Here is a 16,461-nt window from a genome sequence, read left to right as displayed (position 1 = left end):
ACAAGTGTCTTCATGTCTCGCATCATAATTGAAAGTCAAAAACTTTATGTAAATACATTCCTAAATTGCACTACAAACCTTTTAAAATATGCCAGAACTGATTTGCCATGTGACCTAACCAAGCTGTCCAAAAACATGCTTTGTCAGACATGAAGGTTTGATCTGAAGATCCTTCAACTTTCAGTTGGGGAAAACACTTCTGAAACTAACAGATCCTGCATGTGCTGCAGGATGTGAGCCAGTTCACTGGTTCACTTTACTCTGTCATCTTATGCCTCCGCACATTCTCCACCGCATGTTGCTTGGGCCTAAACTCCACTTTCCCATAACCATCATATAGTTCTGTACTGCTCTTAAGCCAGCTGGACACACCCCTTTCCATTAGGGTCAGCAGTAGAACAATAGCAGAGGGCTAGAGAGCAGGGCAGAGTTGGCCATCTGGCATCTAGATACTGTTACTGCCCCCCTGCTGCCACTGTCTAATGCCTCTATGACCATTCTCTATAGTCCCTTCTGTCATCCTTGCAATATTCATTAGTGCCATTTAGATTGTAATGAAGGGATCTTGGTTTGTGCCAATAACAGGGGTTGTCTAGTGGAAGGTTTAACCGCTGTTTTTAGGGTCTGCCATGTTTCTGTAGCTGCCATTGCTCAAAAGCTCAGTACATTTGTTAAAAGTTGAAATGCAGGAATAAAATCAAACAAGGTTAGTTTTGTTTCTCTTTTATTTTGTCCTGCCCATTTCAAACCCTTTCTCTTATCTGCTGATCTTGTGTTAGCTCAGCTGGTTAGAGATGCTTTTGTGCCCTTGTACCCCTTCTCCATCCTTCCGCCCTCAATGACCCTCATCTCCAGGCCCCACCCATCCTTAGCAAAACTCTTTTCACAAACACAATCACACTTTTTTCAGTTTGGGTAAATGCACTATTAATTATCCTCTCGCCCCCCCCCCCCCCCACCTACTCCTGTTCTCCTTTACTTGGCTCTTCTATCTGACCTAGTTTTTCCCTCTGTTGCTTCGTGCTTTATAAAAACAGGTTTTTCGACTGAGGGAAACAAAAGGAGAAAATAAGGGAGAGAAGGGCCAAACTAATAAAGAGCAATTTAAAAGATCATTATTTGGTTTCCTCATTGGTCATGGGTACAACATGAAAGTTTTTTTCTTTTTTTCAACGGCCTCGGAGGAAACTTGATTCATTAGTTTCCCCCTGAGATTTCCTCTGGATTGCATGACTATTGGTTTTCACATCCAGCAATGTCATCAGAAGTCACCCAGCAAGGCCACGTTTCCTCCGTTTGTTGGAAATTCAATCCTTTGATGAATGGTCTTCAGGCCAAAGCAAAGATTTGAGGGTTGGCAGCAGAAAAGAAGAGTTGCAAGTCTACACTTTGGCTCCTCCCCGCGCGCGTGTGTGTGTGTGTGTGTGTGTGTGTGTGTGTGTGTGTGTGTGTGTGGGGTAGGTAAACTTTGACCCCGGAACCCAGAGTTCAAGCAGTCGTGACTCACCGCTGAAACAGAGGCACCATACAGACGTCTAAGCTCTTTTAACAAGAATTCTTGTTTACCTCATAAAACACAGATCTATTTGGACGTAATTGTAAGTGCTCACGTTGCGTGGCCAATTTTAAGAGCTATGTGGAGCACGAGTCTTGGCGATGTACACCGAAAGCAGCGACTGACATTTCTATGAAAATAATTGCTCTATAAATTATTAGAGTTGACAACTGTGCAATGTACTTTCTCCCTCTATTTATCTGGTTTGAATTAAGTGCGCACCAGTTGTGGTTAGCACTGTCCCCTTACCAAGAGAAGACTCTTTGCATGGTTTGCTTTTTTTGTTTGGGATTACTCTTGTTCCCTCCCACAATCCCGTTTTGAGATTGCATGTTAATCTTCATATAAACCTTAGTGTATTACTGCAAAATAGGCAATTCAAGAACGCTTGAATATCTTATTTTAAGATGATGAAATCATATTTTTTCTTGTGAATTATAAATTTTAATTCGCAAGAGATTATTAAATTTGTTTAATCTGGATTTGTAAAATATTTATGTATGGGAAACTATCTTATGCTGGTTTTCAGATCTTATGAATCTACTTTCAAACAAGTTTGAATTGCTGAAGTTTAATTTAATGTATGAATTAGATTTTTTTTAATTGGCGAGTTTTTTGCTTAATATTTGCAGTTTTTGTTAAAGGGTTAGGGTTAGGGTTGTTGTTTTGTGTTTGTCTCCATATATAGAGTTGACTTGACAGCTTTGGGTGTACATGTATGACACTTGCGGTTTGTTTGCAACGCTTTCAAGGGTTAAGCAAGAATGTCAAGTGTGTATGTTGACCTTTCTGTGTGTGGCTCTCTTCTAGGCTCCAGTGCTGTGGCTTGAAGGTTGGAGAGGCTCCGTCGTCTGCGGTGCCTCAGCGCCAAGAGGTGTGCGGGTCACCAGGGGACAGAGACAGGAGGGACACCGCTGTGTCCACCAAGCGTCCCCTCTCCCCTCTGCTCAGCCCGGGTCCTCCTGACACCATGCTGGCTCACAGGAGAGCCACCTCCACCAGCGACCCGCGAACTCCCAACATGGAGAACGGGCTGTGTGGCAAGCTGAACAACAAGAGCCAAGCAGCAGTAAAGGCCGCTAGCATCCGTGATAAGATCTCACAATGGGAGGGCAAAAAGGAGCCTGCCCCACTGACCTCTACAGGGACATGTCCACTGAGCACGACACAGAAGGAAGTTGAGACAGTGAGGAAAAAGGATTTAAAAGCTTTAGAGGTCCAAAGGACAGATAGCAAGAGGTTTGTCAGCTGGGACAGACAGGACTCAGGGAAGGAGACTGTTGGAAAGTTGGGGGATTCGAGGCCTAAATCTCCAGAGGGCCCAACAAACAAGGACAAAGAAGTTATCCTCGAGAGGGGATTTCGGCCTTCCAAGCCAACGGAACAACCCCAAGACAAGAAAAGTGTTTTAACTCATGTTAAGAAACTGGAGAAGGCAACAAAGGAGGTTCCTGACAGACCTTCACTGGCATTTCCAGGTAATTACTTCTGCCCTCCTTCAAAGGAGGAGCTGGAGGAAACAGAAAAGAGAGCCAACGAGCCCATTTTTGGGACTTTTGACGTTGTTCAGCCTGGCGGGTCGCGGAGGAGGAGGAGGGAGGGGGATCCAGAGAACGTATACAGTGAGCCAGGTGTTCCGTCCATAAACCCTCTACCTAAACCTCAGAGAACCTTCCAGCATCACACCCCCCCCACTACCCCAGCTTTGGGGCCCGGTTTGGGGAAGGGAAGGAGGAACTTGCCCCCTTTGCCCTCCATTCCTCCTCCACCTTTACCCACGTGCCCACCACCTGGAGTTTGCAGGAGAACCTGGGCTGACAAACCCCGGGACAGTAGTAACAGGTAAGAGAATAAGAAGATGGAATAAAACATATGGGCAGGGCAGCCATGAATAGTGTTGACGATCAGTCTTATGGCAGACACACATCTGAAGCTTTCTTGTCGTCACCCCAAAGCTAAATTCCCCCCAAAAATTGTTTAAAGTTGTTTGTGGAATCAGAATGATCCATTGATGGCTTTGTGTATCCTCTGCTCATCCCCCCCACCAACACCACCAAACACTGAGGTAAACATCACCCCCATCTGCTGTAAATCAAAAGCACCGGTGACATCATCCTCTTTCTAAATATCTCAAAGAATGAGCTCATTGGTTGGATCTGAGGAATGTACACATCAACTGAACTCATTGCTCTTTACAAAACTCTCCTGGAAGAGAGTGGTGTGAGTCATGTCAAAGAGGCCCTTTGCTTTTTCAAGAATTGCCTGTAAAAAAAAATTATGCAATGCAAAGCCTGTGGCTATCACAAAGGAGTTATGTAAATGTACAAAAAATGCGTATACTTGTAAAGTCTTCACTCTGATCCGGAATCTGAATCACTCATTCTGCCGAGAGCAATTAACATGTCTTCTAAGTAGAACTCAAATTCAGATGGTTACAGTCAAACAAACGGAGCTCTGTGAGGAAAAACAATGAGAGCTCTGCAGCATTGGAGTACATCTTTTGTTCACTTTCTCAGTGGTCTGAGTTCTTGTTTGGAGCTTGGCTTGGATCTGTTACATTCCATACCATATGTGGAGGCCTCGCTCTGCTCAAGTGTGCTGTGTCAAGCCCTTAGTTTGGTCAGGCTGTCTTTCTCTTAGTGTGCATTTTTGTGTGCGTGAACAGCTACACTGATTTGCCAGTTTATAGTTACACCTATAGCTTCACCCGGTGCCATGCAACAGCTCTGCCATTAAACACACTTTTGTAAAGCTTACAATGTCTGTTATTTGGCAACTTACTTTAATTATATATGCAGTATGTGCATGCATGTGGGAACGCATGCATCCACAGATGCTTGTGTGCTCTTCATCGTACTGGGCTTTAATCTTTGGCAGTGATGAAACACAGATGTGGTCATTCAGATGTGGCAACTAGTAAATGGTAACATCAGTTTTCCTGCTTGGCATATCAAACATTCTTAAAAGTATCAGCAGGAACACTCTCAAACCCTTCCTTCCTCTTCTTCTTTTCTATTTGGCGTGCAAATCTCCTAAAGTTTGGTAATCCTCTGTCCAAGCAGGAAGTCCTATGAATTTGAGGATCTGCTCCAGTCGTCTACAGAGAGCTGCAGGGTGGACTGGTACGCTCAGTCCAGACCGGGCCTTACACGCACTTTATCAGAAGAGAATGTCTACGAGGATATAATAGGTAAGCAATACATTTTGGAATCTTCCACAAACGAAAATCAAAAATCAAGTTCCTGACATGGTTTCAAAGTGTTACGTTATCAACTTTGTATTCGCTAAAACTGAAAAACATTAGATACTGTACTGTAGGTAGGTTGTCCTGTTTTCTATACCCTTCATACACTACATGACCCTTTACTTTGATTTCTCATATCAGTGTGCATCATAAAGTTGAGTAACAGAGGTGATGAAGAGGCCAAGCTGTCTTTACTCTGCTCCGGTTTTAATTTAGAGCCACGCTGCTTCTCTTTTATTAAAAATTCTACCTGGAAATTTGACCTACGTTCCTACCTTATTGTCTGCAGGGTTATGCCAACCCCACCTAGAGCCTGTTTAATTTCACAACGCACAATAGTGGCGTTGTGTGCGGTCGTGCTGTAGCTGAGGTCAGCTACTGTGATTGTCAGTGCAGCGGGGGGGGGGCATCCGAGTGGCTTAGAGCCACAGCACATTACTGGCAATTGCTTCAATGTGTCTTTGGTTTTCATCCCAGAGACTGCTGTTGTAATGAGTGCTGCCTGCTTGCAACAGTCAAATGAACTTAAGTTATATTTGAGTGATGCCGCAGCTTATTTTGGAGTCCTTTATGGTTTCAGCCTTCCAGACAATGGTATTGTTCTTTAAAATGCTCTGACATTGTTCACCAAACACTCATCAGGGTCCCATGGGTGAAGTAACTCAATATTGCTGTCCTCTCAAAAAGAAGCTCAGGGAGACGGAGCTATAGCAAGTGATGAGCAATTGTGTTGTCATCAACCTCCACACGAAAACAAGCTTCTCAACACGTAATCCACATGCCCGTTAGTGTCACCAGCACACGTATTCAGACGCACGCCTTGATGGCGGATGCGAACTCACATGTGCGCAGCTGACAGCGCACGCAAACACAGAGGGGATTAGTGTGACGTTCTTGTCAGCCAGCAATGTCCAAAAAACAGTGCGCTGATCCCTCAGTTTCCTCAGAGGGAGAAGAAGCGGAGAACTGAACGTTCCTTCTTTATCCTCCGACTCCTACAGGTCACATCTGGTGGATGGATTGATAGAGCACAGGAGAGATACAGAGAGACGGATAGAAAGAGGCACAGGTTTTGGAAAATGAAACTTTCTCTCTCCTTATCCGCAGGGGAGGACTGGCGGCTAGAGTTACATTTAGCATTAGCAGCGCAAGCCTCTAGTCACAGTTGAAATGTATGAGCTGGATAAGCACACTGCTGCCTCCAGGTAGCTCTCTGCACATCTGGAGTAGGAATTGTCTGGAAGAAACAAACATGACTGATATGGGGGGAAAACAATACGCTATCTCCGCTTGTGTGACGCTGTTGTGAATTCAAGGTGACACTGATTTCTTAGTTTTGTAAAAACAAATGTTTTTTCTTCTGAAGATCCTCCATCCAAGGAGAACCCCTATGAAGATATAGAGCTGGAGAGAAGCTTTTTAGGAAGCAAATGTGTTTCACCTGCCTCCTCATCTCCTGTCCCCGACACGCCAACTAAGGTACCTGATCGACAACACATCGCGATAAAAAACAAAGTAGATTTGAAGACGTTATACTAAAATTTCCTTCCGCGTGTCTGTTTTTCGTCATCTGCCCTCCCCAGCTCTCCGCCAAGCCTGCCTTCTTCAGACAAAACTCAGAACGGCGGAGCTTAAAGCTCCTGGAGCTACGTAAGACCGGCAGGGACACTGGCATCTCCTCCCCGTCCCGAATCAGCCCCCCCCTCCACACCCAGCAGCCCCGACGACACCCCCTGCCTCTCTGGAGACCCGTACAATCGCAGGAGGAGGAAAATCCCCAAGGTATGGGAGTCTGAGAAGCCTCTCACGGAGCTCATGCTGCTCCGTCTGTGATTTATGCTCCAGTGCACTGCTCAGGGGAAGTTCGGAGTGGGCCACTCATGCCGCCGTCTGGGGATGAGTAAGGCAGGGAACATTTTTATGATGGATATTTCTTGTGCGAAGTGTGCCCAGAGGAAGGCCTCCCAGAATGTGTTTTGAAATGATCTTGTGAGGAGCCTGGCAGATTTAGTTTTTGTTTAAGGAGTTGGAGATGGACATTTCTTTCCCTTTACCTCCTGCAGATGGTGCTGAAAATCAATGGCATCTTCGAGGCGCGAAGAGGGAAGAAACGAATGAAGAGGGTGTCTCAGTCCACAGAGTCCAGCTCAGGGAGAGGTGAGGCCGGCCACAAAAGTTGCTTTTTGACCTTCTCTTTGCTTTTACATTAACTGTGGATTTAGTAAAACTCCTTGTTTACACTTTTTTTTTAAACTTTGATGATGTCCAGCTCTGAAATGCCTCTATAAAAGAGGTTGTGTTTTTGTTTGTGTGTGTTCGTCTGTTAGTCAGCAGGATGTCTCAAACAGAGACAACAAGAGAGTTCAATAAAATTTGGTGGAAAGTTAGACTATGGGTCAAGAAACGAGAGATTAGTTTCTGGTGGGAAAACAGATCCAGGTGCAGATCCTGGTTTGTATCCAGGAATTCTTTTCAAATCAAAGACATTTACGCTGACATTTTCACAATGTTGTCATGTGCTACGGCACTTTTTTGAATAAAAAGCAATCTTCAAATGAATTGTCTGGTTTGATGCAGAGGGGAACTTTTATCGGTCACACGAGTTGGGCAGAGAACAAAGAACATGAAAGACATGCTGACACTGCAACACTAACACATGCTCACACACTAACTAATGCAAACATCAAGAGGGTATTAGTGTAAAAGTTAAAAAGCTAAAAATATATGAATACAATAAATCAATGAATCCTAAATTATGCACCCAAGCACATTCAATTTTTAGAAAAGTTTTGTTAAAATAAATAACGGTAGTGTGTGTGTGAAGGGTTTTCTGGTCAAATGTTTATTTGGTCATGACTAGAAATTCGACAAAGTTTCAAAAATAACTCCAGTTTATCATCCGTACTATCAACACGCTACCTTTCTTACGGCTCTGTTTGACCAGAAAGACTTTGCAGGTCTGTCTCCATAAAAGGAGCAATCGTATGTCTCCACTTAGTTTTATGGGCGAAGTTACATTCTGTGGTCAGTTGGGACTGACCCATGTTTCACAGGACTGGGTGGTGTTGGGTCGTAGCGGCAAGAATGAAAGCAATGAGAGCAAATTCCATGTGCTTTGAGTTTCCTGTGATTGTCATTTGCATTCTGCTCACACTCTGTTTTTCCTTTTTCCTCTTTCTTCTCTTCAATTTAGTGACGGATGAGAACAGCGAGTCGGAAAGTGACACAGAGGAGAAATTAAAAGGTGAGAACAGAAAAGAATACATGCATTTGCAGTAGCTCTATACTCGGGGAGGCCAAGCAGTGTATGTATAGATCTGTCATTTCATTAGTTACAAATAAGCACAATGGGAGCATTTGTACAATGACTGATTCAGATCACATTTTTCTTTCTTTTCATTGTTCCGCTGTATACCTAACATCAAAAATACACACAGATGTAACTGCAGATTGCCTTACATGGTGGCCTAACACTGACCTCTGTCATGTACGTATATGCATACATGACACTATTTACATGAAATGTGTTTCTCCGGCCCTCAGCCCACAGCCAGCGGCTGGTGTCGGTCCAGTCCATGCTGAGGCAGACGGGGCGGTACCGCACTTTGGAGAGGGATCTGATGGAGTTGCAGGAGAGGAAACTCTTTGAGTATTTCATCGTTGTTGCGCTCCACAAAACCAAGGCTGGAGTCCCATACCTGCCAGAAGTCACACAGCAATTCCCCCTCAAGGTAAACAGGGGTTGTTACTGAAGCACATTTTTACCAAAATGAGACACTGGAAATTGTACTTTAAAAAAAGTAAACACTGCTAGAAAGAAGACATTATTGTAAATATTATTATCTAAATAGATGTCTACTTTCCAACCAGACCAATGGTCATAATTCAACCTATATGCTAGTTTATGAGTAGCTGGTATGGACTTTTATGAGGAGAGCACAGACATTTTGCACTTATGGAAACAGCAACGGCAGGTTTTATGCAACAAAAAAATGAATATCCCAGTGACGTGCACTGACGTACCATTATCTTATTCTCTCATTCAATTACCTTTGGCTGTAGTCGTTACTTACCTAAAATAGTGAAACTACAGTTTTATGATCGGCATTGTGAAAAGGTTAACACACATTTAGAATTGAGTTTATGTCATGACAAAAGATAAAGAAGGTTTGCACTTTAAGTGGTTCTTTTTGTAGTTCATTATTTATTTCTGTGCAGATGTATTTTCTGTTTCTAATTGACCTAGGTTCCATGTTTATTGTATAGCAACCTAATCTGTGAAACATGATGGTCTTAGACTTTAATGGTGTTATCCGTCAGGCATCATCAAATATGAAAATGTTCTTTATTTTTTTTTTCATCCAGCTTGAAAGAAGCTTTAAGTTCATGCGGGAGACTGAGGACCAGCTAAAGGTCATCCCTCAGTTCTGTTTTCCTGACGCCAAAGACTGGGCCCCCGTCGACAACTTCCCCAGGTCAGTCCGAGTCTGACTGCTGCCACGGCACTTGAAACGTTTAAAAAGGTGAAGCAAAACGGGGACAGAGGAATTTCCCGGCAGAGTGTTAATACCTCATCTGTTATCGTTGTTAATAACCACTAGTTAGAGAAGAAGCTGAAAGCCCAAAATAGAAATGACCTCCTGGGTCGCAAAGATGACTGGTCTTTATTCAACGATAAAGCACCGACAGTGACTAATGATTACAGGGAGAAGTGGTGGATTTAGAGCCTTACACCTGGTTTGTTTTTACACAATCACCTCTCTTTGTATGAAGTTTAAAATTGGCTGTATTACCAAATACCTCCTAGCTCAGCCTCACAACGTCTGCATTGTTCCGAGAAGTGATGATGTGTGTCTTGACGATGCCGGCTAATTATTACCTGGAGGCAAATGTTCGATCGGTGGGGCGGGGACCACCAAACACACACCTGCTTTGAACTTGCTGACACTGTCGGCTGTCGGGGACTTTGCCTCCAGTCAATGAGTACCTGTCAGGGAGAGCTTAGTAGGATTTGTGTGGATATTTGCAGAGTGAGCCTGTTTGCCAAAACACAAAGTCCAGTCTAGATTCTTCTGTTTCCACAACACTGACTTTGAATATTTTCCAGAATGTCTGAAATATCGTAATTTTTTTCTCTCTTTTTCGTCTCCAGTGAGACGTTCTCATTTGTCCTGACTGGTGAGGATGGAAGCAGGCGGTTTGGTTACTGTCGGCGATTACTGGTATGCTATTAAGATGAGGCTGCACCTCGTCAACAGCGTATTTTAATTTAGATAATCCTTCATCCACTTTTCCTTTGCTGCTTTTTACCCTTTTCTTTTTGTTGTATTATTCTGCAAATTGTGAATTCATATTTTCTGCATATTTCTTGAATTTGGTTGATAAAAGGATTCAGACGTTTCAAAGTAAATATGTCTTCAAAATGTCTGTGAAACAAAGGCATGGCTTTGCTCCAGTAGTCTAATCCTGTGGTTGTACGTGGGTGAGCAGTCTTGTGACACTCCGCTGTTTTGAAGCTTGTCTTTTTCTTGCTGCCTGTTCACAGCCCAGTGGTAAAGGCCGAAGGCTCCCTGAGGTCTACTGCATCGTCAGCCGCCTGGGCTGCTTCGACCTCTTCTCCAAGGTGGATATAGTAAACCAAGCAGTAATACAAATGCGCAAAGTTCGTGCAGAATTGCATGTGTTACACAAACTCATACATACAACCCCAATGCCACTCAAAGAGTACAGAGCCGTACCACCCTCTGTCCGCTCTACTTTCCCACTGAGCCTTGCAGTCCTGGCTATAGTACAGACACACGTGTGAACTGCAGCTGATGTTGTTATCGCAGTGGAAAAGGTTCCATGTATTGGGCTTTAGATTCATGTCGGCCTGTGTACATAGATCTGTGCAGTGTACATGTCTTCATTGCCAAAATGTAGTTTGTTCGGATACAAAGAAGGGTAACTACTGTATATATTAGAGGCGATGGCAAGAAGATTGAAAGCCGTCTCTGCATTGGAAGTACTCATGATATCCTGAGTATGTGTCATCTGTATCAGATCAGTGACTTAAAACTTTAATGCTAATCAGATGTGTACAGTATGTGTGTAGAGGGGTACACATGATGGATTCAAGCTGTTCGCCATTTACTGACTTTTGACCATGTTTGACAGTCTCCACTGCATCATGCCAAGAATGAATATGTTTGTGATGATGATAACCAGTGTTTTTAATAAGTATCCCAAAGGATGTCCCATTGAGTTCCCTCACTCATTCGTGATGGCCCCTCAAAACAAGGTCATTTTATTTGTCCATTTACAGAAAGAAGAGATCGTAATCTCAGTGGAACTTTAACCATAATACAATAAATACACATCTTACAGGGGTGAACAATGCAGATCAAATCGTTTAGTATATGTGATTTTATATTGTGATATTGATTTTATGATATTGTATATTTTTTACAGAATCCTTTGAGAAACACTTTATGAAACTGTTTCTCTCTGTGTTTTGCAGATCCTGGATGAAGTGGAGAAGAGGCGGGCTATCTCCCCTGCTCTGGTGCAGCCTTTTATGAGAGGCATAATGGAAGCTCCCTTCCCTGCTCCAGGAAGGACCATCACTGTCAAAAACTTCCTACCTGGCTCCGGGACAGAGGTGAGATGATGGCGGTCTTGCTGTGGAAATCCAATAGTTTTTCAAAATTAAAGATTATATAATCACATTGATGTCTTGATGTGGATGTGTCTTTTTCTCTGTCCTGCAGGTGATAGAGCTGTGTAGGCCATCAGACTCTCGTCTGGAGCATGTGGACTTTGAATGTCTCTTTTCCTCCTTGAGTCTACGCCTTCTTCTCCGAGTGTTTGCCTCTCTACTTCTGGAGCGCAGAGTCATCTTCACCGCCGACAAACTCAGGTTGGCTCCGGCAGCATGTTGCTACAGAGCACTGCGTCCGCTTTCCGACCTTAAGATCACATGTCCAGCCTTTGCAACAGTCCTGGGGGGTGGACGGAGTCATGGCGGTATTTTAATGCATCCTTTTAATTAATCTGTTGTGATCAGATTATTGAAGGAAGTGTTTTGATGCTGGGAAGACAGAGTAAAGAGTTTGAGGGATGTGACAGAGTAACCCACTATTATTTTCACTATTGCTTCTTCTGAGGAAAAGAAGATCCTGATGGAGTGTGAGAGGAAGGAATGCTGTTGTGTTATACAGTCACCTGGGGAACAATCACTTCTTCTCTGGAAAACTGTCATGGGTGCCAGATAGAAGGAGTTAGGCTTTCGAGCATGACTCCAGAGCTAACACGTGTGCACAGTGACGTCATCACACCGACACAGTCCACTTTAAACCGTTAACTGTTGCGGTACAGCTGGTTCACCACGTGGGCTGAGCAGAAGCAGTCATTGTTTCCTGATTTAGTTCAGATTTAGGTTCAGAACTTTTGTGCATCTCCCCTTCTCGGACATGTGCTGTTGTTGAAAATTACAAGAAGCATTTCTCACCAGAGCTCATCAGCAGATCACGAGTCGTTGCACATTCTCTACTGTGGAGTGGAAAGTTGGCCTCGTCAATCAATTTATTTTATGAATTAACTGAGAGCAGATGCACACCTGGGAGAGATTAAGGGAACAGCGTGGAATGAGTGCGTTTGCTGCCGCTGTATAGTTTTTATAAGTGTTACATCACTGTCCCCTAAGAGATGCTTTTTTGACATTCCTCTCAGGGTAACAACGGGGTTTGTTGGAACAACAGGAGTGAACTTTTAGCATTATGTTCCAAATTAAGAAATGGAGGACAGGAGGGGCTCATTTTCTTAAAGAGTTGGTTAGCACCATCTTGTGGTAGAGACTTGTAGTTCAGACTGTTTGAAAACTCCCCCCAGACATACAGTAAGGACCGGCTTTTAGAGACATGCTTTAATTTTTGGAAGATGTTTGTGTTCTATTTGACTATTTCTGTGAATAACATTGTGATATATTAAGATAGATCTCTGAATCAAAGAGCAAGCCCTCTTCTGTTTCACTATCACGCTCTTGACCTTCTGTACCCGTCAAGAAGTTTGCCTTTGTTTTCTGGGGGTTGTTAAAGAAAGTCAACATTGGAAATGTAACTGACTGAGGCAGCGGTAACTACTTCTTTGTTGAGTACAAAAAGTTAGGTGCTCACTGTACAAGAAGGGTCTCTGTTTAATAATAATCTAATAATATAACATTAAAATCCATTATTACAGTGTCTGCTGAAAGTGGATATTCAGTTTAAAGTGTAATATGCAGTTGTTTGAAGGCTTATATTCTGTTTTCTGTGAAACTGAGAATGAACCTTTTCCTTTCTCTCTTCCTGCAGCACGTTGTCTCAGTGTTGTCATGCAGTAGTGGCTCTGCTCTACCCCTTCACCTGGCAGCATACGTACATCCCCGTGCTCCCGCCCTCCATGTTGGATATCGTCTGCACCCCCACCCCCTTTATAGTCGGCCTCCTCTCCAGCTCTCTGCCTCGACTCAAAGAGCTGCCCATAGAAGAGGTGTGATGAGTTATTTTTTTGTTTGTGATGCACTGACTGTGGTGCCCTTGACTCTGGGCCTTTCCTCCGCTGAACAATAGCTCCAGGAAATGACATCACTCTCCCTCCGCTCTTCCCTCAGGTCCTGGTGGTCGACCTCGGCAACAGTCGCTTCCTAAGACAGGTAGAAAAACCATAAAAGCATAAGTGAAACAGTAAAAATCTGTCTATTGCTACATGGAGTCCTTTTCCACATGTGGTGGCTCCACCAGATGTTATGTGAATACATGTTAATTCACTGCAGTATGTGTACTGTATTCACATCTGTGTCTTTTCCTCCACAGCTGGATGATGAGGACTCAATTCTTCCCCACAAGCTGCAGGCAGCTCTCGAGCATGTGCTGGACAAGAGGAAGGAGCTGGCCTGTGAGAAAGGAGATCTGCCCAACGGTGACTCAGCATACGAATTACAGTATTTTCTCTGTTAAGATATACAGTATTTATACAGTAACGGTATGTTTTATAAGAAGTACCAACTATACAAAAGACAGTGTTGTAAAACGATCAAGAGTAAAATGTTCTACGGTACAGTTCAAGTGCTCTTAAAGTTATAGGGTGTTTAGAGTGTTGCCAAACTTATCCTCCAGCTTTTAATATAATAATAACTCATCCCTGAGCAGATCCCTAATGTCATATGACTCATAACGCAATTTGGTAATAGTTGTGTGCAGACACAACTACATACAGCGTTCCACATGATTTGATTTTATATATTTGAACCAAACATAAATATAATAGGTATGAAATGTTTCATATTTGTATATGCATTTAAAGACTTACTTGTCTGAACTGACATTTTTGTGACACTTTCAAAACCATATCCAACAGGATACAGTGAGGCAGTAATATATCACGATGCAAAACAATGTCATTTTAATGTTTTGGCTTGGGCGCTTGGCTTTTGGTCTCAATAAAATGTCTGCCATATGTAAAAAAGTTAGAAGTATGATTAAAAGCACCTTGGAGAGACAATAGTTGCATCATTGGTATTGATCAATCTTTTTCCAGATACTGGATGTATAAGTCATTCTTTTTTTAATATGGCAGTAAAGATGCTGTGATTTCATCGTTTCTATTTTATCTCTATTCACTCCTGTACCTCCACCCAGACTCCAGCTCCCTCAGCACGGTGGTTTCAGAGGCCTTTGTGCGTTTCTTCGTGGAGATGGTGGGTCACTACTCCCTCTTCATGGCTGGAGCAGAGCGAGAGGATGAGTCCATCTCCTCCCCCACCTTGCCCAGCCCCTCTTCTCCCCCCTCCTCGTCCTTTCAGCGCGAAGCCTTTCGCAAAGCGGTCACGTCCAAGAGCTTGAAAAGGTTCCTGGAGGTGTTCATGGAGACCCAGATGTTCACCGGCTTCATCCAGGAGAGGGAGCTGCGCAGGCAGGGCCTCAGAGGTACTGAGATCTGATAAACTGCAGTAGTGTTACAATACAGCTTGTAACAGTTGAAGTAGAAATACTGGTTGAACACCAATACCTGCTGTATGTGCATATGTAAACTAATACTTGGAAGTTTTCCCAAATGTTTGGAAGAAATATCACACCAATTAACAATTTTTTTTTAACTATTAGAATGTTTTGATTTATTTAACCAGTGGTGGTAGTGTTTGTCTTGAAATATTTGACTTTTTATTTTATTTTCCAGGTTTATTTGAGGTGAGAGCACAAGAGTATCTGGACTTGCTGCCGGGGAGCGAGCAACGAGGAGTCAACAAGTTCCTCAAGGGTCTAGGTGAGAATGACTGTCGATCGATCAATTAATCAGTTATTCCTCTATTCGAAACTGCCAATTCAGTCAGAGATGCTCAGATCAAAGATTTAAACATTTATAGTACATTGTTACATTTAGCGGAAAAGACAGCTATTGTCAATCAGCCAATGCTAGTGCAACTTCAGTGCTCCTCCTGAACTCACACTTTGTATATTTGTTTTTTAATATGATTCACATCTGTTGCTTTTCTTCAGGAAACAAGATGAAATTCCTTTCCAAGAAATGATGTTTGGAGTCAGGATGTCGTGTGTGAAAGTAGGAAAACGCATGGAGAGGCGTGTCGTAAAAAAGAAGAGGACGCGCTCCCCGGACGAGGAGAACGTAGAGATGGAGACGTGTCTTTAGGTCGGAGCAAAGGAAGACCCTTGAAGTGATCTGGACTCGTAGTTTGTGAACATGAGGGACTCTGGGGAAAGTTGGGGTTTAGCTCCCAGTGTCATTCCACAGTGTTGTGAAGGGTTTTACTCAGCTTGGACCAAAACTCCCCTCCAACACGATAAAGCAAAGTCTATCAGTCAAATTTCTGCCTTACTGATCACAGTCAATCCCTGCAGTGTATTACTGTATAGCACAGCACAGTGTAAATGTCTTTAGGAACAGTGTTCTCCCTTTTTCGGTCACTGACCTCACCTATAAACCTGTAAGAGGGAGCGACACTGAAGGTCCCATTTTGTACAATACCTTCCTATACATTCCAAGTATTTTCTATAGAAGCTTTTATAAATACAACTGTACAACTTCTTCATCAACAGGAGGCTTTTAAGTTAATTTATATTCTTTTTAGTTAAACTTAATCTTTTTTTTTTTTTTTTTCTTCAAATGAGTGCAAATAAATCTCCTGTACTTTGTAATAGGCTTTATTTAACAGAGTCTAGTCCAGAGCGTTTGTAGAGCACGTTTGGGTTGTTGGGTAAATGTACCACTGTTTTAAGGAAAAGGAATGAGCACCAAAAGGAAGAAAATTTAAAATCAATGTGAATACATCTCTCACTTGGGTTTGAGTATATAGGGTTTGGACGGACTCGATGGTGAAGGAAGATCTGTATCTTAGGCCGACTTGTATCCTTGATTGAGAATGCAATGAAACTTTTGAAATAAAGTGATTTGAATTAGACAAATGACTCTTTTAATACAATTGTGTATGTATTCTATGTTTTGTCAGGTTGCAACACAGATTTAAATTGAGACCATGTAACCTTTGCTGTTGAGTTCTTGGATCCTACACTTCCCATAATACAACTCAACTGCATCTCAATGGGGTCTTTTGCTAGTCCCTAAAAAGAGTCTGCAAGCAAAAGACAAGGTTACTCAAGGACATTCAATTGAGTAATGGCTCCTCCTG

At 42.9% G+C, this 16,461-nt stretch overlaps 1 protein-coding gene across 1 annotated transcript in view; it reads left to right on the top strand.

The window, feature by feature from the left end:
* Positions 1 to 16,233, top strand: part of LOC116391100 (DENN domain-containing protein 2A) — a 32,535-nt gene extending 16,302 nt beyond the window's left edge. The window contains 19 exon segments of the mRNA XM_031861368.1: positions 2,366 to 3,397; positions 4,618 to 4,745; positions 6,166 to 6,278; positions 6,383 to 6,496; positions 6,498 to 6,581; positions 6,863 to 6,956; positions 7,993 to 8,043; positions 8,343 to 8,530; positions 9,165 to 9,274; positions 9,952 to 10,021; positions 10,345 to 10,422; positions 11,299 to 11,439; positions 11,549 to 11,697; positions 13,130 to 13,307; positions 13,429 to 13,470; positions 13,631 to 13,736; positions 14,456 to 14,743; positions 14,994 to 15,080; positions 15,314 to 16,233. Of these exon segments, the coding sequence (XP_031717228.1) occupies positions 2,366 to 3,397; positions 4,618 to 4,745; positions 6,166 to 6,278; positions 6,383 to 6,496; positions 6,498 to 6,581; positions 6,863 to 6,956; positions 7,993 to 8,043; positions 8,343 to 8,530; positions 9,165 to 9,274; positions 9,952 to 10,021; positions 10,345 to 10,422; positions 11,299 to 11,439; positions 11,549 to 11,697; positions 13,130 to 13,307; positions 13,429 to 13,470; positions 13,631 to 13,736; positions 14,456 to 14,743; positions 14,994 to 15,080; positions 15,314 to 15,345 (3,085 nt within the window). The 3' untranslated portion in view covers positions 15,346 to 16,233.
* Positions 16,234 to 16,461: the final 228 nt, after the last annotated feature.

The sequence above is a fragment of the Anarrhichthys ocellatus genome, unplaced genomic scaffold, assembly GCF_004355925.1.
Source record: "Anarrhichthys ocellatus isolate YVR2014 unplaced genomic scaffold, GSC_Weel_1.0 scaffold2, whole genome shotgun sequence".
In the NCBI taxonomy this organism is placed as follows: domain Eukaryota; kingdom Metazoa; phylum Chordata; class Actinopteri; order Perciformes; family Anarhichadidae; genus Anarrhichthys; species Anarrhichthys ocellatus.
This window is presented reverse-complemented; position numbering and strand designations above follow the sequence as displayed.